General features: G+C 45.7%; 1 protein-coding gene across 1 annotated transcript; it reads right to left on the bottom strand.

Moving 5' to 3' along the window:
* Positions 1-196: 196 nt before the first annotated feature.
* Positions 197-24,329, bottom strand: LOC144589990 (alpha-taxilin-like). Its single transcript, XM_078394914.1, has 8 exons — positions 24,270-24,329; positions 23,338-23,414; positions 20,256-20,863; positions 10,008-10,099; positions 7,535-7,705; positions 6,451-6,645; positions 1,800-1,919; positions 197-292 (listed from the first exon to the last, which is right to left on the bottom strand). The coding sequence occupies exons 3-8, from the start codon at positions 20,848-20,850 to the stop codon at positions 197-199; spliced, it is 1,269 nt and encodes a 422-aa protein (XP_078251040.1). The 5' UTR covers positions 20,851-20,863; positions 23,338-23,414; positions 24,270-24,329.
* Between the last annotated feature and the right edge of the window lie 1,038 nt (positions 24,330-25,367).

Raw genomic sequence — 25,367 nt, forward strand, 5'->3', positions numbered from 1 at the left:
TTAGGGTTGGGATATTGGCCTGAAAAAGCAAGTGGTGCTGACTTGCTTCTCCAGTCAGTGAATGTGGAAGATTTTGGGGAGATAATGTGGCAATTCTCTAGTGTTTTGAGATGCCTGTTGCAAGGAACCCAAATTTCAAATCATTTTGGAGAGCAGAGATCACGACTGACAAAGATCATACCTGTAGATCCATGTCTTATACACCTACAAACAATACCTGCTGCTTCAGATGGACCTCCTGTTGCTTCATCAATTCACACATTCTTTGGCTTTCCACTGTTTCCTTTAACAGCTGAAGATGAGATAAGATAATATATTAGAACACATATATCCATTGTTCAAGATATGGTCTCTAATACATCGGTGAGACCAAATATAGCCTGGGTGATCGTTTCGCTGAACACTTTTGCTCGGTCCGTCTGGACCTACCTGATCTCCTGGTTGACAAACACTTTGATTTCCCTTCCCATTCCCATACAGACCTTTCTGTCCTAGGCCTCCTATATTGAGAGAGAGGGGGAGGGAGAGAGAGAGAGGTAGAGAGAGAGAGAGGGGGGGGGGGAGAGAGAGGGGGGAGGGAGAGAGAGGGGGGAGAGAGAAGGGGGGAGAGAGAGGGGGAGAGAGAGGGGGAGAGAGAGAGGGGGAGGGAGAGAGAAGGGGGAGAGAGAAGGGGGGAGAGAGAAGGGGGGAGAGAGAGGGGGGGAGAGAGAGGGGGGGAGAGAGAGGGGGGAGAGAGAGGGGGGAGAGAGAGGGGGGGAGAGAGAGGGGGGGAGAGAGAGGGGGGGAGAGAGAGGGGGGGAGAGAGAGGGGGGAGAGAGAGGGGGGGAGGGGGAGAGAGCGAGGGGGGAAGAGAGAGAGAGGGGGAGAGGGAGAGGGGGGAGAGAGCAAGGGTGAGAGAGAGAGGGGGAGAGAGAGAGAGGGGGGGAGAGAGAGAGGGGAGAGAGAGAGAGGGGGGAGAGAGAGAGGGGGAGAGAGAGAGAGGGGGAGAGAGAGAGAGGGGGAGAGAGAGAGAGGGGGAGAGAGAGAGAGGGGGAGAGAGAGAGAGGGGGAGAGAGAGAGAGGGGGAGAGAGAGAGAGGGGGAGAGAGAGAGAGGGGGAGAGAGAGAGAGGGGGGGAGAGAGAGAGAGGGGGAGAGAGAGAGAGGGGGAGAGAGAGAGAGGGGGAGAGAGAGAGAGGGGGAGAGAGAGAGAGGGGGAGAGAGAGGGGGGGGGAGAGAGAGGGGGGGAGAGAGAGGGGGGAGAGAGAGGGGGGAGAGAGAGAGAGAGAGAGAGGGGGGAGAGAGAGAGAGGGGGGGAGAGAAAGAGAGGGGGGAGAGAGAGAGAGGGTGGAGAGAGGGAGGGGTGGAGAGAGTGAGAGAGACACCTTTCCCCAGAGGTTTAAGTAGTAAAAGGATTTGAGGGGACCCAACCATAGACTTCCTTCACCTAATGTAGTTGTAATCCACAACAAAATACCCGAGGTGGTGAAAAAGGTACTCTCAAAAATCTGAACAAACACTTGAGTCGCCAAGACACAGAATGTTTGGGATCAAGTCCTGGTAAATAGAATCAGTTTTGATGGATACATAATGTTTAGGCAGGGCATGGGGGGCTGAAAGATCTGTCTGTAAGATGCCACAATTCTTTCCCACCCCTCCAAATAGCTTCTGCTCTTGCAGTGTGAATATTTGTGTCTGTTTACACTGGGCAAATTGCCTTGAAACATTTAAATCCTTTTAAGGTATCATTGTAAAAGCATATTGTCACATCAGCATGTTGAATAACACTGGTGAGAGAGAAGTTTAGAGATTACATACTCACATAATCTTTCTCTTTCTGGTGCTTTTCCTCTGCTTCTTTCAACAGCTCCTGTGCCTGCTGGAGTTTGGCATCGATGAGCTGTTGTTGTAGATCTTTGTGTTTAAATACCTTGTCAATGTGCTGTGAACAAGTTTTCATTATTAAAAATAATTAAGGGGGGAAAAAGAGCATGAAAGAAAGCTTGCAGGGAATATATAAACTGACTCTAAAAGCTTCTTCAGATATGTAAAAAGGAAAAGATTAGTGAAGATAAATGTTTCTTTCTCTTCTTCTTAGGCCCCCTCGATCATGGCTGACCATGGGTGATGCATCAGTTGGCTGCTTGCTCCGCACCTCGGCTAGTGTGTTTGCAGTGATGTGTGGTCGGATGCAAGCCTGGGCGATGTCATATGAAGGACAGGTTGTTGCCCCCCTCTCCACGTCGCTGATTGATCCAAAGGAACAGCAGAGCCGTTACCATTTGGCACCAGCACCGTTGCAGGAGCTGCCAGAACCAGGTTGTAGACAACGACAAACTGCCTTCGGGACTCCGACTACGGATTTTTCTTGAGGTTTACTCTTGGAGCCTTTTCCATGACTGGATATGGCCACAAGGCAATGGAGGTTTTAGATCAAAGTTTTCCCTTTCCTAGATGGACTGCCTTCCCAGGCTGACAAGCCTCATCTGCCCGAGACTCGTGGGAGTGGGAGCATCGACCTTCCCGTGCAGGACTCTCGCACCTGCCCACTGCCCCAAGATAAATGTAGGTCCCTTATAATCAGAGACAGGGGAATTTATAATGGGAAACAAGGAAATGGCAGAACAAGTACTTTGGTTCTGTCTTCACTAAGGAAGACACAAACAATCTCCCAGAAATACTTGGGAACCGAGGATCTAGTGGGAGGGAGGAACTGAAGGGAACCCACATCAGTCAGGAAATGATGTTAGGTAAACTGTTGGGACTGAAGGCAGATAAATCCCCAGGGCCTGATGGTCTGCATCCCAGAGTACTTGAGGAGGTGGCCCGAGAAATCGTTCTCTCGACTCTGAATCAGTTCCTGTGGACTGGAGGGTAGCCAATGTAACTCCTCTTTTTAAGAAAGGAGCGAGAGAGAAAACAGGGAATTATAGACCAGTTAGCCTTACATCAGTAGTGGGGAAGATGTTTGAGTCGATTTTTAAAGATGTCATTTGGAAAGCAGTGACAGGATCGGTCAAAGTCAGTATGCATTTATGAAGGGGAAATCATGCTTGACATTTTTTTACTAACCTTCTCGAATTTTTTGAGGATGTAACAAGTAGAATGGATAAGGGAGAGCCTGTGGATGTGGTGTTTTTGGAATTTCAAAAAGTCTTTGACAAGGTCCCACAAGAGATTAGAGTGCAAAATTAGAGCACATGGTATTGGGGGTAGGGTATTGACATGAATGAAGAACTGGTTGGCATACAGGAAGCAATGAGTAGGAATTATTGAGTCCTTTTCAGAATGGCAGGCAGTGACTAGTGGGGTCCTGCAAGGCTCAGTGCTGCGACCCAAGTTATTTACAATATATATTAACGATTTAGACGAGGGAATTAAATTTGCGGATGACACAAAGCTGGGTGGCAGAGTGAGCTGCGATGAGGATGCTATGAGGCTGCAGGGTGACTTGGATAGGTTGGGTGAGTGGGCAGATGCAGTATAATGTGGATAAATATGATGTTATCCACTTTGGTGGCAAGAACAGGAAGGCAGATAATCATCTGAATGGTGTCAGATTAGGAAACGGAGAGGTGAAACGAGACCTGGGTGTGCTTGTACATTAGTCACTGAAAGTAAACATGTAGGTAAAGCAGGCCATGAAGAAAGCTAATAAAGCATGTTGGCCTTCATTGCGAGAAGATTTGAGTTTAGAAGCAAGTAGGTCCTACTGCAGTTATACAGGGCCCTGGTGAGACCGCACCTGGAGTATTGTGTGCAACTGCGGTCTCCTAATTTGAGGAAGGGCATTCGTGCTATTGGGGTGCAGCTTAGGTTCACCAGGTTAATTCCCGGGATGGCAGGACTGACACACGATGAAAGAATGGGTCGACTGGTCTTGTATTCATAGAAATTTAGAAGGTTGAGAGGGGATCTTATAGAAACATATAAAATTCTTACGGGAATGGACAGACAAGATAGACTAGATGCAGGAAAAATGTTCCTGATGTTGGGGGATCCCAGAACCAGGGTTCACAGTTTAAGAATAAGGGGTCGGCCATTTAGGACTGAGATGAGGAAAACAAAATGTCACCCAGGGAGTTGTGAATCTGTGGAATTCTCTGCCACAGAAGACAGTGGAGGCCAATTCACTGGATGTTTTCAAGAGAGTGTTAGATTTAGCTCTTAGGGCTAACGGAATCAAGGGATATGGGGAAAAAGCAGGAACAGGGTACTGATTTTAGATGATCAGCCATGATCATATTGAATGGCTCGAAGGGCTGAATGGCCTACTTCTGCACCCATTTTTCTATGTTTCTAATATGCCTTTATATATTGTGTCTAAATAGTCCAAACATACTTTTAATCAGTACCCCAACCTGGTAAACAGGTTGTAATAAAAAGGAGCTGCAGATGCTGTTTTGTACAGACCCAGAGGGTCTCGGCCCAAAACGTCACCTATCCATTTTCTCCAAATACTGCCTGACCCACTGAGTTACTGCAGGATTTTGTGTCTATCTTTGGTAAACTGGTTAATATTTGCAATTAAATACTGCTAACCTATCGTAAAGGCATCAGTGCTGAAAGAGCCACACATGCAGGAGACATCATTTATGTTGTTCCTAAAGTTGTAATGCAAAGGAAACTGATCAGATTTTCTCTGATATCAGATCATTTAATTTGATACAGACACCAAAATACTTCAAAAGTAAACATGAAAGGGCGATTTCAGACTCAAGAGAAACTAACAGATTAATGTTCCCATTTACTTAGGGCCCTCCGATATCTAACCCCCAAAGTCTATTTTCTGACACAATTGCATAGAATATAGTTTTATCATTTTAACTTCTTACATAGTTGCAGAAGCAAGCAAATACTACAGAAATACGTCAGCTCATTTCAAATACTCTCTACCAAAAAATCCCAATTTGATCCGTGCTGCATGCAACCCTGTCATACAGCGTGGAAACAGGCCCTTCAGCTCAACTTGCCCACATCGAACAACACGTCCCATCTACACTAGTTCCACCCGCCCACATCCCTCTAAACTTGTCCTATCTGTGCCTGTCTAAATGCTTCTTAGATGTTGCGATAATACCTGCCTCAACTACCTCCTCCGGCAGCTTGTACTATACACCTACCACCCTTTGTGTGATCAAAGAAATGGGAGGCAATAGAATTTGTCTTGAAGTGGTTAATAATTGCCTCTGCAGTTCCCATACTATGGTAGACGCACAGTCAGGGAATTGAGAACTAGAGGACATAGTTTAAGATTTTGGGGGGGGGGGGGGGGGGGAGATTTAATAGGAACCTGAGGGGTAACTTTTTCCACACAAAGGGTGGTGGGCGTATGGAACGAGCCGCCAGAGCAGGTGATTGAGGCTGGGACTATCCCAATGCTTTAGAAACAGTTAGACGCGTACATGGATAGGACAGGTTTGGAGGGATATGGGCCACCACAGGCAGGTGGGACTAGTGTAGCTGGGACATGTTGGCTGGTGTGGGCAAGTTGGACCGAAGGGCCTGTTTCCACACTATATCACTCTATGATATGTATAATAATAGCTATAGTGTGAGTGGGCGGATACATGGCAGATGCAGTTTAATGTAGATAAGTGTGAGGTTATTCACTTTGGAAGTAAGAATAGAAAGGCAGATTATTATCTGAATGGTGTCAAGTTAGGAGGAGGGGGAGTTCAACGAGATCTGGGTGTCCTAGTGCATCAGTCAATGAAAGGAAGCATGCAGGTTCAGCAGGCAGTGAAGAAAGCCAATGGAATGTTGGCCTTCGTAACAAGAGGAGTTGAGTATAGGAGCAAAGAGGTCCTTCTACAGTTGTACCGGGCCCTGGTGAGACCGCACCTGGAGTACTGTGTGCAGTTTTGGTCTCCAAATTTGAGGAAGGATATTCTTGCTATGGAGGGCGTGCAGCGTAGGTTCACTAGATTAATTCCCGGAATGGCGGGACTGTCGTATGTTGAAAGGCTGGAGCGATTGGGCTTGTATACACTGGAATTTAGAAGGATGAGGGGGGATCTTATTGAAACATATAAGATAATTAGGGGATTGGACACATTAGAGGCAGATAACATGTTCCCAATGTTGGGGGAGTCCAGAACAAGGGGCCACAGTTTGAGAATAAGGGGTAGGCCATTTAGAACGGAGATGAGGAAGAACTTTTTCAGTCAGAGGGTGGTGAAGGTGTGGAATTCTCTGCCTCAGAAGGCAGTGGAGGCCAGTTCGTTGGATGCTTTCAAGAGAGAGCTGGATAGAGCTCTTAAGGATAGCGGAGTGAGGGGGTATGGGGAGAAGGCAGGAACGGGGTACTGATTGATAGTGATCAGCCATGATCGCATTGAATGGCGGTGCTGGCTCGAAGGGCTGAATGGCCTACTCCTGCACCTATTGTCTATTGTCTATTGTCTATTGTTATTTCACTCTGATACAGGAAATATTCCGATAAACATTAGAGTTGAGTTCTGTTAATTTACCTCCTCTCGCAGCTCATACTGCTCGATAAGTTTCTTTAATTTCTCAGCCAGCTCCATGTTTTCCTGGCGCAGTTTGGAGTTTCGTTCATTGTGTTGTTCCATCTGTGCCTGAATATCGTTTAGAGTTACCTGGAAGTGAGAAGTGATCTCTTTGCGCTTTTCCTCCTCATCTCTTCCACGTTGAACACCTTCTTCCTGTGGAAAACAGATAAAATGACAATACTCCTCCAAAACTTTGTAAAGTGACAAATACACATAGACATCCTGAACTTACTTGCTGCATATTTCACATTTTCAAACAGAGAGCACTCAGCCTCATTTGTGCTGTCAGCAAGAAACATAAAGATGAGGTACAGAAGGTACAAGACGCTAACAGATTTCAATGGCAATTCATCATTATAGGTTAGTCAACGATATTGGAGTTCCATTGTACAAGAGCAGGAAAATTAGTGCTCAAGTAATTACCATCATACAAGCACTGTTCTTTATTGCCTGGGCAACAGACTAGAGTAAGGAAGGCTTAATTCAAACTGTGTAGGGTTTTGCCAAGATTAAATCTGGAGCACTGTGCATTGTTCAAGTCTTCCAATGTAAGGAAGGATAAAACTACCTTAAAGACAGAGCAATTAATGTTCACCAGATAGATTCCTGGAAATTATGATAAAATATTGAGGCCTGTACTATAAAAGCAGTGTGGATGCTGTGTCTTCAAACACGGTTATGGCAAACACAGATAGATCCTTGAATTAAATGGGAATAGAGGGGTTGGGGATCAAGCAGAAAATGCAATTAGATTCAGTTATTCAGCATGGAAACAGGCCTTTGGACCAACTTCTCCCATAAAACTCTGTAGATACTCCACAGGGAATGGAATAGACTGCTCTAATGTGCCCAAGGTTTATAGATCCCATGGTCTTTTGTCCTATTGCATGCAGCCAAACTAACTGTGGTACACAGTTCCCACTCTCCCAGACGAGAAAATTTATTATCAAATAGATATAAAATAACTTAAATCGCAAGTGTCATATTAAGTAGCTCGGTGATATGGTCTGTCGACCTGCCTCGAACCACCAGACCAGCTTACCTTCAGAGTTCGATTGTGCCGTTGCAGCTCACGACACAAGCTCTCCAGCTTGCTCCTTGCTAGAATAGCTTTGCTGTGCTCACCCCGCATGTGGTCCTTCTCTTGGATCATCTGCGTTTGCTTCTTTTGCAGTAATCTCATTTGCTTTTGAGTATTTCTATGTTCTTCAAGCTGCAGAAAGACTGCTTACAGTTGGTACCAATCTTACATTGTATATTTTCAAGTGAAAAAGAAAATATTTTTCTGAACGTGCAATTTCAGCATGTTATGAAAATAAAATTCAAGACCATATCTGAGGATGTTGGTTCTGGAGAGGGTCCAGAGGAGGTTTACAGGAATGATTCCAGGAATGTGTGAGTTAGCATATGATGGGCGTTTGACAGCACTGGGCCTCTACTCGCTGGAGTTTAGAAGGTTGAGCGGCCACCTTATTGAAACTTACAGAATAATGAAACACATAGAGTGGATGTGGAAAGGATGTTTCCACTGGTGGGAGAGTCTAGGACCAGAGTTCATAGCCTCAGAATTAAAGGGCGCTCTTTTAGAAAGATGAGGAGGAACTTCTTTCGTCAGAGGGTAGTTAATCTGTGGAACTCATTGCCACAGAGGGCTGTGGAGGCCAAGTCAGTGAATATTTTTAAGGCAGAGATAAAGAAATTCTTGATTAGAATGGATGTCAAGGGTAATGGGATGAAGGCAGGAAAATGGGATTAGGAGGCAGAGATCAGCCATGACAGAATGGCGGAGTAGACTCAATGGGCCAAATGGCCTAATTCTACTATAACGTGAACTTGTGACCACTGACGCAATATTTTACCTGTAAAAATCATCTAATACAGGAAAAATAAAAGCAACTCGAAGGAAGGGCTGGGAGGGAAGAATCATACAACATTGCGGTGATGATATTCATAGGTTTATAAGTCATAGGAGCACAATTAGGCCATTCGGCCCATTGAGTCTACACCATTTAATCATGGCTGATCAATCTTTCCCTGAACCCCATTCTCTTGCCTTCTCCCCATAACCTTTGACTTCCTTACTAATTAAGAATCTGTCAATCACTTCAAAAATACCCAATGACTTGGTTTCTACAGCCATCTGAGGCAATGAATTCCACAGATTCACCACCCACTGACTAAGGAAATTCCTCCTCATCTCCTTTCTGAAGGTACGTCCTTTTATTCTGTAACTGTGCCCACTCGCCTTAGACTCTCCCACTAGTGGAAACTTCCTCTCCACATCCATTCTATCCAGGCCTTTCACTATTCAGAAAGTTTTAATGAGGTCCCCCCTCATCCTTCTAAACATCGGTCTCGTAATCCAGCCCTGAAACATCTCCAGCATCAGCACATCCTTCCTCAGATATGGGGCCCTAAAATTGCTCACAACATTCCAAATGCAGTCTGACCAGCACCTTATAAAACTTCAGCATTATATTCCCGTTTTATATTCTAGTCCTCTCAAAATAAATGCTAACATTGCATTTGCCCATCTTACTACCAGTTCAACTTGCAAATTAGCCTTTGTGAATCCTGCACCAGCATTCCCAAGTCCCTCTGCACCTCCGATTTCTGAATATCTCCCCATTTAGAAAATAGTCTATACCTTTATTCCTACTACCAAAGTGCACGACTGAGCTGTCGGACTCTATGGTTCTATTCAACTTGGCAATTTAGTTCAGAATCATGAAGTTGTAAGGAATTGTAGATGCTGGAATTTTGAGGAAAAAGCAAAGTGCTTGAGGAACTCAGCAGGAACTCAGATGGAATGGAGAAGCAACGTTTCAGGTTGGGATCCTTCTTCAAACTGATTGTTGTAGCAGGGAGAAAGCTGGAACAGAAAGGTGTGGGCAGGACAAAGCCTGGCAAACGATAGATGTATACAGGGGAGGGTCTTTGATCAAAGTCTGAAGAAGGGCCCTGATCTTGTGAATTAAGAATATAAGGCATTTAAAAATAAGGGGTAGGCCATTTAGGACTGAGATGAGGAAAAACCTTTTCACCCCGAGAGTTGTGAATCTGTGGAATTCTCTGCCAGCAGTGGAGGCCAATTCACTGGATGTTTTCAAGAGTTAGATTTAGCTCCAAGGGCTAAAGGAATCATGGGATATGGGGAAAAACTAGGATTGGTGCACTGATCTTGGATGATCAGCCATGAATGGCCTACTCCTGCACCTATTTTTCTATGTTTCTATCTGCAACATTACCTGTCCATTCCTCCCCAGATGTAACCTGACCCAGAGTTCATCCAGCACTTTGGCATTGATTGGCCGTGCCAAAGAAAAACTGGTTCATGTGAGATGTGGCACAAGATCCATTTTGTCAAACTTTTTAATAACAAAACCCAGGTTCACTATTTTTCCATATAGTGTGCATGATTAACATATTGTAATGTCAACACAGTAATTAGCTTGTGTGTTGATAGTAGTTAGCAGCCTGAATAACAATCATACATTTTACACCATTCTGCTCACCATATCTGCATATTTTTTGCAGAGTGCAGCAAGCTTCTCCTCTGGGGTACTCAAAGTGTTTAACGTCTGCATCAGCAACGTAATTTCCTTTCCTGAAAAACATGATCACGTATTAGAAATGTAACAGGAAGAACATCTTTCAGCAGTTGATCAATGTTTGAAAATTTCCCAACATATTTTGGTCTTTAGTTCTTCTCAGCTTTATGAGGAGAGGACATGACAGAATCAGCAGGTGGTAGTGGTGAGCTAAAGGGCGGTGGCAGAGCCAATGGCTTCATAAAAAATCTAAGTCAAAACTAAACACGCACGAGCTGCTTTTGAGCATCAAAACTATCCTCCACAATACACTACCTTGCAACTCAATAAAATATATGCAAAAAACTGCAGGTGTTTAAAATTGTGAATTATAAACAGAAAATTGTGGAATCACTCAGTACATCAACATCTGTGAAGACAAAAATAGTTATTTCAATAGACAATAGGTGCAGGAGTAGGCCATTCAGCCCTTCGAGCCAGCACCACCATTCAATGCGATCATGGCTGATCACTCTCAATCAGTACCCCGTTCCTGCCTTCTCCCCATTTCAACTCGATGTTCTTACAGAAGAGCAGTTGTGATGAAAATTATTGATCTAAATGTCAACTTTGTTTCTTTCCACTGAAGCTGCCTGATCTGCTGACATTTCTGGTGGTTTCCATTCGCATATTTGTTGCTAATATTATCACTAAGCCAAGAGATCAAAGGAATGATGTGGAGGATGACATGAACATCGACAGATGTATCTTAAATTGAAACGTCAAACTAATGGCACAACATAGGATTACACTGATACGAATTAGTCCACACTGCTGTGAAGGCAACTAAATTACCAAAGAGAAAGAAGCACCACCAAATACATCCTCAACTATGGCTTAATGCAGCCCCCTCCAACACTGATGGTTGCCTCTGGCCAACCTGATTGACACCATATGATAGAAAAGTAATTCAACAAGATTCCACCTGGTGGGCTGCTCAGGAAGGTTAGATTGTATGGGATCGAAGGAGACATAGCTGAATGGACAGAAAATTGGCTTTATGGAAGAAAGCAGTGGACGATGGTGGCTGGTTGCTTTTTGGATTGGAGGCCTGTGACTAGTGGTATGCCTCAGGGTTCGGTGCTGGGCCCATTGCTGTTTGTTATCTATATCAGTGATTTGGATAAGAACGTACATGGCATGATGCAAGTTTGCAAATGACACCAAAGTGGGTAGACACGAAAGTACCCACGTGGCTAGAGTAACTCAGCGGTACAGGCAGCATCTCTGGAGAGAAGGAATGGGTGACGTTTCGGCTCAAGACTCTTCTCGACCTGAAATGTCACCCATTCCTCTCCAGAGATGCTGCCTATCCCACTGAGTTATCCGGCATTTTGTGCCCATCTTCGGTGTAAACCAGTATCTTCAGTTCCTTTCAACATTAAAGTGAGTGGTTGGTTGTAAAAGATTGCAGCAGTGTCTTGATCGGTTGGGCAGGTGGACTGAGGAACGTTGATGGAATTTAATAAGGAGAAATGTGAGGTGTTACATATTGGGAAGTCTAACAAGGACAAGATCTGCACAGTGCTCGGTAGGGCTCTGGGGAGTATTCTAGACCAGAAGGATCAAGGAGTGCATGTACATAGTTCCTTGAAAGTGGCATCACAGGTAGATGGGGAAGTCAAAATGGCTTTTGGCACATTGGCCTTCATCAGTCAGAGTATTGAGTATAGAAGTTGGGAAGACATGTTACAGTTGGTGAGGCCACATTAGAGTATTGTGTTCAGTTTTTGTCACCATGTGATAGGAAGGCTTGTTGTCAAGCTGGAATGGACACAAAGAAGATTTACGATAATGATGTTAGGACTCGAGGGCCTGAGGGATCGGGAGAGGTTGTGCAGTCTTGGGATTTGTTTCTTGGACCGCAGGAGGATAGGGTGATCTTTTATTGGTGTTGAAAATCATGAGAGATCAGGTAAACACAGAGTCTTTTACCCAGAGTAGGGGAATCAAGGAATAGAGGACATAGGTTTATGGTGAGGAGGGGAAAGATTTAATAGGAACCTGAACAGTGACTCCATGACACCAAAGTCTGACATTGCATTGGATAAATTAAGGCTTCCACAATATCATATCTCATTTTGTAGGCCTACTTCCTTGAGGAGCTTAATCACTTTTATGGCCGCTTTGACAGGGACAATCAAGAGGTGGCTATCAAGGCTGTGCTCCCTGCTGATCATCAGCACCTCACACTCACCCCCACCGACGTGTGTACGGCATTGAGCAGGATTAATGCACGGAAGGCTGCTGGCCCTGATGATATCCCCGGGCGCGTCCTCAGGGTCTGCGCTGCGCAGCTGACAGATGTTTGGACTGACATCTTCAACTTGTCACTTGCCCAAGCAGCTGTCGCTACGAGTCTTAAAACCACCTCCATCATGCTGATGCCAAAACACTCCACTGCAGCGAGCCTCAACAACTTCCGCCCAGTTGCACTTACTCCCATCTTCACTAAGTGCTTCAAGAGGCTGGTCTTGGCACACCTCAAAGGCTGCCTACCTCCCACACTGGACCCCTATCAGTTCGCCTACCGCCAGAACAGGAGTACAGAGGATGCCATCTCCACGGCACTTCACTCCGCCCTCTCCCACCTTGACAACAGAGACACCTACGTGAGAATGCTGTTTATCGATTTCAGCTCAGCATTCAACACCATCATCCCTTCCAAACTGATTGCCAAACTCAACGACCTGAGCATCAACCCCTCTCTCTGCAATTGGATATTGGACTTTCTAACCAACAGACCCCAGTCTGTTAGATTAGACAACGACACCTCCTCAACCATCACCCTGAACACCGGCGTTCCACAGGGCTGTGTGCTGAACCCTCTCCTCTACTCCCTTTTCACCTACAACTGCACACCTGTACATGGTTCTAACACCATTATTAAGTTTGCAGATGATACAACGGTGATTGGCCTGATCAGCGACAACGATGAGTCGGCCTATAGGGAGGAGGTCCAGCTACTTGCAACGTGGTGCGCTGACAACAACCTGGTCCTTAACACCAAGAAGACCAAGGAGCTCATTGTGGACTACAGAAGGACTAGGGGTGGTACACACACCCCCATCGGGACGGAGGTGGAGCGTGTTTCCAGTTTCAGGTTCTTGGGTGTCAACATTTCTGATGACCTCTCTTGGACCCACAATACCTCAACACTGATCAAGAAGGCTCACCAGCGTCTCTTCTTCCTGAGGAGACTAAAGAAGGTCCATCTGTCTCCTCAGATTCTGGTGAACTTCTACCGCTGCACTATCGAGAGCATCCTTATTAACTGTATCACAGTATGGTATGGCAACTGCTCTGTCTCCGACCGGAAAACACTGCAGAGGGTGGTGAAAACTGCCCAACGCATCACCGGTTCCTCACTCCCCTCCATTGAGTCTATCCAGAGTAGGCGATGTCTGCGAAGGGCGCGCTGCATCGTCAAGGACAGCTCTCACCCTAACCACAGATTGTTTACCCTCCTCCCATCTGGGAGGCGCTACAGGTCTCTCCGTTCCCAGACCTGCAGGTTCAGGAACAGCTTCTTTCCTGCGGTCGTTCCCTTACTTAACTCTGCGCTTCGGTGATTGCTGCCACCCCACCCCAACCCCCCCCTTGGGCACTCCTCCCATCAGTGACTGATCTCGCTCACCGGAATTTCCACTACCGCTACTGAATTACTGTATATATTATATGTTTTACTATTCCATCACATGCACTCTGGTTAAGATGCTAACTGCATTTCGTTGTCTCTGTACTTGTACACTGCACAATGACAATAACGTTTGTATTGTATTGTACTTGCACCATTAGACAAGTCTCACTGTACAGCCATTTTGCCACCCATTTGATAATGCATACATTTCTCCAGATATACCTAAACCAGAAAAAGGACAAGCATAGTTAATTACCAGAGACACAAGAGACTGCAGATGCTTGTTCAAAAACAAAACTGCTGGAGGAACTTTGTGGGTCAGGTGACAACTATGGAAGAAAATGGACAACTCACATTTCAGGTTTTTTTTTTTTTTTTTTTTCAATTTATTTGTATAGCACATTTAAAAACAACCCACGTTGACCAAAGTGCTGCACATCTGACTAGGAAAAAAAAAGAAACATACAGTGGCAGGCAGCCAAACACAACGGCGCGGCCATCTTGAACAAAATGTTAATTCAATCACCCACAGTCCAACAATAAAAGCACTAAACAGGCACCCAAATTACCCAACCCCAAAAACCCCCCAAAACACAGTCCAACAATAAATGCATCAAACAGGCACTCAAACCACCCAACCCCAAAAACACACAAAAAAGAAACATCCATCAAAGAAACATCCATCACAGTGAGTCTCCTCCAGACTTCTTCAGACAAATTAAGGGTCCCAACCCGAAGCATCATTTATTTCCCTCCACAGATGCTCAATCCCCATTGAGTTCCTCCAGCAGTTTTGATTTTTGCTTTAGTCAATCACTGTTCATTCTGTTTACCTTCATTTTCAAACCATGGGATGGAAGGCATCACTCTTTAGTTTAGTTTAGATATACAGCACGGAAACAGGCACTTCGGCCCATGCCGACCAGCAGACACTAACGCTATCCTACACACTAGGGACAATTTACAATTTTACCTAAGTCAATTCACCTAAAAACCTATACGCCTTTGGAATGTGGGAGGAAACTGGAGGACCCGGGGAAAACCCACCCGGTCACAGAGGGAACGCACAAACTCCATACAGGCAGCACCCGTAGCCAGTATCGAACCCGGGTCCCTGGGCTGTGAGGCAGCAACTCTATCTCTGTGCTCTATCTAGGTAACCATTTCCCAATGCTCAGCTAGTTTTCATCTCTTGGCTCCCGAAATTTAACACACCAAGATCTTTCCACCATCTACAAATTACAAATGGGATCATGATGGAATAGATTCCCATTCGGCTGGGAAAGTGCAGTGTCAACAATTCTCAAGTTGAACGTCATCCCTGATAAAGCAGTCGACTTGATTGGCATCCCAACTGCCCAATCCCTCCACTTGCTAACTATAATGCCAATTTAAAATAATCCCATTTATCTATATATGGTCTATATCCCTCTATTCTGTATATGTTCATATGTCTAAATGCCTCTTAAATGTTGCTAATGTATCTGCTTCCATCAGCAAGTACCACTGTGTAAAAAACCTTGCCTTGATCTGCTTTAAACTTACCCCTCTAACCTCAAATCTAAGCTTCTACTCTAATGCAACTCTTAAATTTTATATACTTCTGTCAGCCTTGACACTCCAGTCCCAGACAAGACAACCCGACTCCAAATTCTCCTTGAAGATAGTACGTTCTTTGGAGACAACATCTTGATGAATTGCTTTGGCACCGTCTCCAAAGCCTCCACATCCTTCCTGTGATGCGTTGACCTGAACTGCACGCAATACTCTAGAAGTGACCAGGCCAACGTTTTACCAGGTGCAACACAACTTCCCAACTTTTGTAACTAATTCCCTGATCGATAAAGGCAAGTGTACCATATGCCCTCTTTACTACCACATCTATTCATGCGGTCACTTTCACCTGTGGCTTGCACCAGGATCTCTCAGTGTATCACTGCTTCCATCGATCCTGCATTCATGGCATTCACTGCATTTATATTTCTTTCCTCTCAGCTTAAAACTATGGCTTCTAGTGTTAGACTCTCCCACCCAAGGAAAGATAGTGTCTATGTGCCTCATAATTTTATGAACTCTACAAGATCACCTCTCAGCCTGATACATTCTAGTGAGAATAGTCAGAGTCATACAGCATGGAAATAGAAATGTTGGCCTAACTCACCCATAATAATAATAATAATGCATTACATTTATATAGCGCTTTTCAAACACTCAAAGACGCTTTACAGGGATTACTAGAACACAGAGAAGAAAATAAATAGATAAATAAGTAAACGAACAGAAAAAGGAGACAGAAGGAGAGGTGACGGTCAGTGGTTGAAGGCAGTGCTGAACAGGTGAGACTTCAGTGATGTTTTGAATGTGGTGAGTGAGGAGGAGTCTCTGACGGTTTGGGGTAGTGAGTTCCAGAGGTTGGGAGCAGCGATGGAGAAACAGGTTTATCATATCATATATCATATATATATACAGCCGGAAACAGGCCTTTTCGGCCCTCCAAGTCCGTGCCGCCCAGCGATCCCCGTACATTAACACTATCCTACACCCACTAGGGACAATTTTTACATTTACTCAGCCAATTAACCTACATACCTGTACGTCTTTGGAGTGTGGGAGGAAAACGAAGATCTCGGAGAAAACCCACGCAGGTCACGGGGAGAACGTACAAACTCCTTACAGTGCAGCACCCGTAGTCAGGATCGAACCTGAGTCTCCGGCGCTGGATTCGCTGTAAAGCAGCAACTCTACCGCTGCGCTACCGTGCCGTGTAATTAAACTAAACAGGTTTAGTAATTAAGCTGGCCCCATTTGACACAAAGTGCTGGAGTAACTCAGGCAATGTCTCTGGAGAAAAAGGATGAAGTGCTGGAGGCGGGAAAAGACCAGGACCAATCAGGGCCAGGCACATATGACCTCAGGCAGAGTGGTTACCTGGTGGTTCCATTGTTGGCTGAGGAAGTCAAGAGCAATACAATGCAGAGACCTGTGGAACTGGTGAAACAACAGGGGGAGGGGGGAGAATTCAACGCTCATATACGATACAATAAATACGATAAAACTTTATTCAACCCCGGAGGGAAATTGGTCTGCCGCTGGGTTGTAAGCGAAAGGTGCTGTTCCTCCAATTTGTGTGTAGCCTCACTCTGGCAATGTTTCCAGGAAACATCCTGCTGAAATTCTAATGCTACAGCAGCCTTCTTGGAGTGCAACTTGACAAAGCAGCCATCTTGAATGGCAACCAATACATTCCTCAGGGTCAGTGCCCCTTGGACGTGTTCACCATCACACAACTAGGTGTTCTAAGGCACAAAAGGCAGTGAGCACTGGATAACATAATTCACAATTTCCCTCCAAGTAATACAATACATATTGTTGTCCTTTCATTGCCACGAGGTTGAACTGCAGCATTGAAGTGTTATTGTAGAACACAGACCACATCCCACCACCAACCCAAGGGCAATCAGGAAGACGCAGTAAATGTCCGCCATGCTGGTAGTGCCTGCAATCCAAAATGAGTAACAAGGAAAATCTTGGCTTCCAGAGTATTAGCATTATTCCCAATGCAAATACTTTTACATTTTCCCACTTTGTTTCCCATTACCCCAATTCCCATATCCCTTTGCATGATACCTCAATTAAAACAGGGGGAATCTTCTCCCTCCTCCCTTACTTCAAGGAATAGTTGGTACTGCAAGCCTATATGCAAGGAAATATACAATGCACAATTAACCTCAACTGATAATCCATTACAAGGGAACAACTGTTACTCTAACCCTAATCCTTTCATTTGTGACGGCTACGTTTGAAAAACAATGTGCACCAGATAAAATATAAATCATCACTTCTGTAGGAAGTAAATAAAATGACTATTCTAGATCATTCTTTACATCCTATACACTACATACAATGCAAAACATTTTAAACCAGGCTTTCACATCTTACAAATTGTAAAATATACTTGTCGGATATCAAGAAATTCAACACGAACCATATGCTGCAACTTGAAGATTCCCCACACAAAGATGACTTACTGCATGAATTCATTCCTCTTCAGGCAAATGTTTAAAGATACACCAACACTTAGGTTTAAACTGTCTCTTCCTGTTACCACTTAGTAGCTAGAATTTGTTTATCAGGACTTGTTACAAAGAGACAAGGGAACGCAGTTTATAAAAACATTACATAACCACTCAGTTACATCATCTTCACTTCAATAACAAGGCATTGACAAATCAGTTTTTGAAACAGTTTTGCACAGATTAAGTGTCATCTAATAAACGCATTCTGGCAAAAACAGGGGAAAGCACAATTTCAAGTAGTTAATATATATCAATCCACGTTGGTTCACAAGAAACTGCAATCAGTTACTGAGTTTCTCGTACTTTTGCACAATCCATGTGGAGTTGTGCCAAATCAGATAAATTTCAAGGATGAGACGCGCGTTAACAAAAAGGAACCAGCATATTTATCATATCTACATATTAACCTACATATATATATATACAGCCGGAAACAGACCTTTTCGGCCCTCCAAGTCCGTGCCGCCCAGCAATCCCCGCACATTAACGCTATCCTACACCCACTAGGGACAATTTTTACATTTACCCAGCCAATTAACCTACATACCTTGTTATCTTGTTGAATATCACGTGAAATACTTATTTGAAGCAAATGGAAGAAAACATTTTTCTCCGTCATTAAATATTTGTGACAGTATTGGCCACGTCATACAGAACATGTGCCCTTCACTTTTATCCCATCAATCAACTGCATACCTTGGTTGGCAGAGCAAGGGGGATAATTCGACTAGAGTAGGAACACAGACAAAGGCCCAACTTGCCCATGCCAACCATGACACTGAGCTAGTCCCACTTGCCTGCACCAGGCCCATATCCCTCCAAACCTTTTTGGGCGATGTTTCGGGTCGAGACCCTTCTTTTCCCTTAGTCAGGGGAAAGTGAAACGAGAGATTATAGACAGCAAGTGTAGAGAGATAAAAACATAGAAAATAGGTGCAGGAGTAGGCCATTCGGCCCTTCGAGCCTGCACCGCCATTCAATATGATCATGGCTGATCATCCAACTCAGTATCCCGTACCTGCCTTCTCTCCATACCCCCTGATCCCTTTAGCCACAAGGGCCACATCTAACTCCCTCTTAAATATAGCCAATGAACTGGCCTCAACTACCTTCTGTGGCAGAGAATTCCACAGATTCACCACTCTGTGTGAAAAAAAACTTTCTCATCTCGGTCCTAAAAGACTTCCCCCTTATCCTTAAACTGTGACCCCTTGTTCTGGACTTCCCCAACATCGGGAACAATCTTCCTGCATCTTGCCTGTCCAACCCCTTAAGAATTTTGTAGGTTTCTATTAGATCCCCCCTCAATCTTCTAAATTCCAGCGAGAAGATTGAGAAGATATAGAACAAATGAATGAAAGATATGCAAAAAAGTAACAATGATAAAGGAAACAGGCCATTGTTAGCGATTTGCTAGGTGAGAACGAGAACTGAGAACCTGCTGCAATCAGTGTGGGATAGGGATGGACAGAGAGGGAATGCAGGGGTTACTTGAAGTTAGAGAAATCAATATTCATACCATTGGGTTGTAAACTGCCCAAGCAAAATACGAGATGCTGTTCCTCCAGTTTGCAATTAGCCTCACAATGACAATGGAGGAGGCCGAGGACAGAAAGGTCAGTGTGGGAAGGGGAATTAAAGTGTTTGGCAACCGGGAGATCAGGTAGCTCCATGCGGACTGAGCGACGGTGTTCAGCAAAACGATTGCCTAGCCTATGTTTGGTCTCGCCGATGTATAATGGTCTACATCTTGAATAACGCATACAGTAGATGAGTTTGGAGGAGGTGCAAGTAAACCTCCATCCACCCTGAACGGATTGTCGGGGTCCCTGGACAGAGTCGAGGGAGGAGGTTTAGGGACCTCCTATCTAACCAATCGCCTCACAGAAGACAGGGAAATGGTGATGGGGTGTTTTTTGACTGGAGTTCTTTGACCAGTTGTGTTTAACAAGGATCAGCACTAGGACCTATGTTGCTTGCAATTTGCATGATGGCAGGTGGCTTGGTTAGTAAATTTGTGGACAATATGAAAATTGGTGGTAGGTTGTCTAAAGAAACAGCAGGATAGAGATCATTTGGAAATTTGGGTGGAGTAATGACAAATGGAGTTGTGAAGTGCAAGAGAAAAGTATGTCGTTAATGGCAGGACCCTTATGTAAATACATCTGGGGTTGCAAGTTCACAGCTCCCTGAGAGGCATTAAGAGGATGAGAGTGATACAGACCATGTGGTGACAGAAGGGATTAATCAGAATTTCCTCACAGTCAGTGCAAACATGCACTGCATTGTTCTCACTGTGTACTCCGAGAACTCTGAGAACTGTGCAAATATGTTCTCACTGTGTACGCTAATGTGCCCACATTTCAACAGTTGGCAATATCCTTGTCTTAACTGAGAAAACTAAATGGGCTAAATTTAATCCATAAAACAATACAAAGTAAGAGAATTTTGGCCCACCTAGTGCTTTGGCTTTCTTTTTCTCTGGAGGTTTTTTCTGATCCTTGTTGTTGGGAACATCTCCATTCTCTTTCACATCAGCTCCGACCTTCACCACTTTTTCGGTTTCTTCAGTCATCTCCCCACATTCTATCTCCCGCACACCATTTCTCAGAGCCTCATTGTTTGCACACTTTTCTAGCTCTTCCAACTCAGGAGATTCCTCAGGCTGCACTGAAGAACCATGCTCATCCAGAGTGCAGCAATACGTGTTCAGAATGTCTTCAAGCTGTCTGCTAAGCTCATCCGAGACATCAGATGTTGACGTCTCAGGCTGGACGCTATTCAAGTTCTCAGGAGTTGAAGTTTCTTGAACAACTAATGATGCCTCACTGCTGTTTCTGGTTTGTGTATGTTTCAGAACATCTTCATTGGTTTTTATATTATCATGGTTTTGACCACCAGACTTTTCAATAGTTTGGCAAATAGTTTCAAGGCCTGCAGATCCAAGAACGCTCAGCTTGTCCTCTGTCCCCTCTGCTGCTGTGACACGAACGAGTGCTTCAAGACCACCAGCAGATGGGCTGAGCTTACTTTCAGAGTCTTGATTTTTCATGGTTTATCTTTTACTGCACAAAAACAAGTGTTATTTTTAGAGATTATAATTAGTTTCTAAAATTACAATGATAATCTGCTGAATTCCAATACACTTGTTAGCTCGAAGGTAGACACAAAATGATGGAGTAACTCAGCGGGTCAGACAGTATCTCTGGAGAAAAATAATGTGACGTTTCAGGGGTCTCGACCCAAAACGTCACCTGTTCTTTTTCTTCAGAGATGCTATTTGACCCATCTGAGTTACTCCATCTTTTAGTGTCTACCTTCGGTTTAAACTAGCATCTGCCATTCCTTCCTACATTAGTTAGCTCGTTAATCCAAGAGTTTAGAAACACTGTTTCTAAATGAATAATGTGGTTAATCTTGCAATTAATTCCTAAATTGCCCCATATTAAATGTAGATTGTTTATCAATATTGGAATTGGGCATTTTCCAATGTCAGATGTTAGGTTAGCTGCTGTAAAATGTCCTGCTTTCTGGTGTTATGATTGCTTCTTTCTAATCCTCAGGGGTAGCTTCAGAATCCAAGGAATTTTGGAAGATTCCAATCAACCCATTCACCTTTTCTGCTGCCTGTTCTTTTAAGATCATAGGATGCAGGCCTTCAGGACCAAGAACTTGTATTGGAACCCTATTAGTGTCCCAACTACTTTTTACCAGATCAATCCAAAATAATTATTTAGAATTCCATATTATTCACTAAATCCCATTCTTACTATTCCTTTCCATTTTATAAGGGACCTAATGTTAGTTTTTATATTATGTACTAGTTCACTCATATTCTTTATTCCTTTTTAGTCATATTCCTATTTTCTAAAATTTAATTCCAATCCTCTGGCTTGCACAACTGCAATTTTGTCTGTCTTTTCCCGATCTGTTTGTTAGCCAGGAATCATGCACCCTTTTTGTTGAGCCTCACCTTATCAGAATATGAAATTTATAAAATATCGCCTTAAATGTTTCCCACTGATAATCTACTGTCTAAACCCTTCAATTATCTTTGCTAGGCAATTTTATAATTGCCCTCTCTTTAAAATTCATTACTCTAGCTTCAAACACAACTGCCCTGCCCTCAAACTGAATTTGAAATGCTGCCATGCTATGATCACTTTCTCCAGAGGATTCTTTATAATGAGTTAATTAACCCTGGTATTGCACAATGCAAGATCTAAATCAGCCTGGTTTGACTTTATGAATTGCTCCAAGCCCTTTCAAATATTTTTCGTGAACTTGTCCTCAGGATTTCCCTTTCTAATTTAACATGCCTCGCCTATATCACCATTAAGATCAATGACTATTGCAGTACATTTCCTACAAGCGTTGCTATTCCTTGATTTATACCGTATCTTACAATCTGCTGTCGATGGCCTACATACTATACAGTATCCGGTGCCATCAACTCATCTATATTATTGCAAATGTTATGTTTATTCAGACAAAGAACCTTAATTTTATCTCATCGTTTTGTCTGATTCTATTTGGCCTTTTCTTACACAGGCACAATTTGCCACCTTCCAGTACATTGGCTATTCTTCCCCTTCTTGCCCTATTCCCAAATACTCTTTTACTAAACCCTTATCTTCTACTTTGCTTCTGATTTAATCCTCAAGGTCCCATTCTCCTACTGTTGGATTAAACCCTCCCCAATGGCATGTGCAACCCTTCACCCAACAAGGGTCTCATTTCTTCTGAGGTATGACCCATTATACTGTCTCCAGAAACAGTCCCAATTCTTCAGGAATCAAAATTCTTGCATGACCCAATGCCCAGGCACTATCACCAGCCGCACATTCATCTCCTTATACTTGTATTCACGAATACGTGGCACTCGTAAACCTATCTCTAACGTTTGATAGCTGACCACTTAACCTTCTTTGCTCCCTATCATCAGCAGGAGGGCGACTTCTATCTACATCCTTGGTACAGATATGAACTGTGATTATGAGACTTCATTGAACTGAGAATCAAGACCTTTTATAAAATTTAAAATATATATATATATAAAGGTATTATTTTCCCCAGTATAGGTCAGAAAGATAAGTTTATGTGAATGGCACTAGGATTAAAGAGAAATGAGGGTAGGGACACTGAGCTTGCAGGCAGAATGTGCAGCTACTTCACATGTGAACAGCAAGTGTACTCGAAGGGCCATGGCCGTCAGGTCCCAGAGATAGAAGGTGAGGTCGAGGCACTCTCATCTCCTGCAACCACAAGACAAATTCTCTTTTGCTGTGAATTTTCTACCAACCCATACACAACCAATGCAAACGAAGCTCGAGATGTAAAGGCAACAGATGGGGATATAAGGACGTTGTGGTTTTTAGAAACAAAGAACTGCAGATGCTGGATAATACACAAAAGAACAGAGTGCTGGAGTAACTCAGCGGGTGAGGCAGCGTCTCTGGAGAACATGGAGAGGTGACGTCTCGGGTCTTCTTTAGACCGTCTTGCTCTGTTACTGTTGGGAATATTTACACAACTTTACCGATAAGATGAAGATGGTTGGAGACAAGAAGTAAACGGTCAGCAGGAAGCCGAGAAACCTTCAGTCGTTTGATGTTCCTGAAAGGCACAAAAAGCGTCAGTCACCCGGTGCCGCTCCCAGTGGCCGGGTCCAGGCGGCGGCGGCTGCCCCGTCCCCCAACCCCCTCACCCCCGTCCCCCAACCCCCTCACCCCCGTCCCCCAACCCCCTCACCCCCGGCCTCCCCGTCCCCCAACCCCCTCACCCCCGTCCCCCAACCCCCTCACCCCCGGCCTCCCCGTCCCCCAACCCCCTCACCCCCGGCCTCCCCGTCCCCCTCACCCCCGGCCTCCCCGTCCCCCAACCCCCGGCCTCCCCGTCCCCCTCACCCCCGGCCTCCCCGTCCCCCTCACCCCCGGCCTCCCCGTCCCCCGTCCCCCTCACCCCCGGCCTCCCCGTCCCCCGTCCCCCTCACCCCCGGCCTCCCCGTCCCCCGGCCTCCCCGTCCCCCGGCCTCCCCGTCCCCCAACCCCCTCACCCCCCCCGCCTCCCCGCCCCCAACCCCCCACCCCCGGCCTCCCCGGCCTCCCCGTCCCCCAACCCTCCCCGTCCCCCAACCCCCTCACCCCCGGCCCCCAACCCCCTCACCCCCGGCCTCCCCGTCCCCCAACCCTCCCCGTCCCCCAACCCCCTCCGCCTCCCAACCCCCCCACCCCCGGCCTCCCCGTCCCCCAACCCCCGGCCTCCCCCCAACCCCCGGCCTCCCAACCCCCTCACCCCCAGCCTCCCCTCCAATCCCCGGCCTCCCAACAGCTACGAGCGGCCCTGGCGTCCCCGCTCACCGGCCTCCACTCCCGTTTCCCCTCCCCCCCGTATCCCCTGGCTCCCCGTATCCCCCGTCCCCACCATCCCCCCCCGTATCCGCGCTCCCCGTATCGCGGCCCCGGTTCCCACCACCGAGCGGCCCCGAGTTTTCTCCGGAATTTCCAGTTGGGCGACGGAAGTGAATGGACGTCACCGCGCAGCCTCCTGACGTCAACCAATCGGACGACGCGATGCTGCGTCACAATCGCACCCGGGCAACGGGCACTTCCGCTCCGCAACCGGACCCCAGCGCTATACCGGACCCCCCCCCCCCACTATACCGGACCCCGGCGGTTATACCGGACCCCATGCTATACCGGACCCCATGCTATACCGGACCCCCATGCTATACCGGACGCCGGCGGACGCACCGGGCAGATGCCAGCAGATACTGGACCCCAGCAGGCACACAGGACCCCGGCAGATATACTGGATACCAGGTACAGCAGCAGATACTGGACTGCAGCAGGCACACAGGCCCCCAGCAGGTGTACCGGACCCCAGCAGCAACTGGAGCCTAGACACCAGCAGATATACTGGACACCAGCAGATATACTGGACACCAGCAGATATACTGGACCCCAGTATACCAGGTACAGGGGCACCAAGTACAGCAGCAGGTGCAGCAGGTACAGGTATTGCAGGAGCCCGGACACCAGGTACAGGTACAGCAGCAGCACCAGCGGCAACAGGAGCCCGGACACCAGCAGATACTGGACACCAGGTACAGGAACAGCAGCAGCAGGAGCACGGACACCAGCAGATATGGGACACCAGGTACAGGAGCAGCAGCAGGAGCCCGGACACCAGCAGATACTGGACACCAGTTACAGCAGTACCAGCAGCAGCAAAGATACTGGACACCAAGTGCTGCAGCAGCAGCACGAGCAGCAGCGGCAGGAGCCCACCCAAAGATAACCCAGCCACCTACCAAGCCAGCACTGCCATTCAATGTGATCATGGCTGATCATCCACAATCAGTACCCCATTCCTGCTTTCTCCCCATATCCCTTGATTCCGTTAGCCTAAGAGCTAACTCTAACTCTCTCTTGAAAACATCCAGTGAATTGACCTCCGCTGCCTTCTGTGGCAGAGAATTCCACTGATTCGCAACTCTCTGAGTGAAAAGGTTTTTCCTCATCTCAGTCCTAAATGGGCTACGCCTTATTCTTAAACTGTGACCCCAGG

Source organism: Rhinoraja longicauda, unplaced genomic scaffold (genome assembly GCF_053455715.1).
Source record: "Rhinoraja longicauda isolate Sanriku21f unplaced genomic scaffold, sRhiLon1.1 Scf000096, whole genome shotgun sequence".
NCBI lineage: Eukaryota > Metazoa > Chordata > Chondrichthyes > Rajiformes > Arhynchobatidae > Rhinoraja > Rhinoraja longicauda.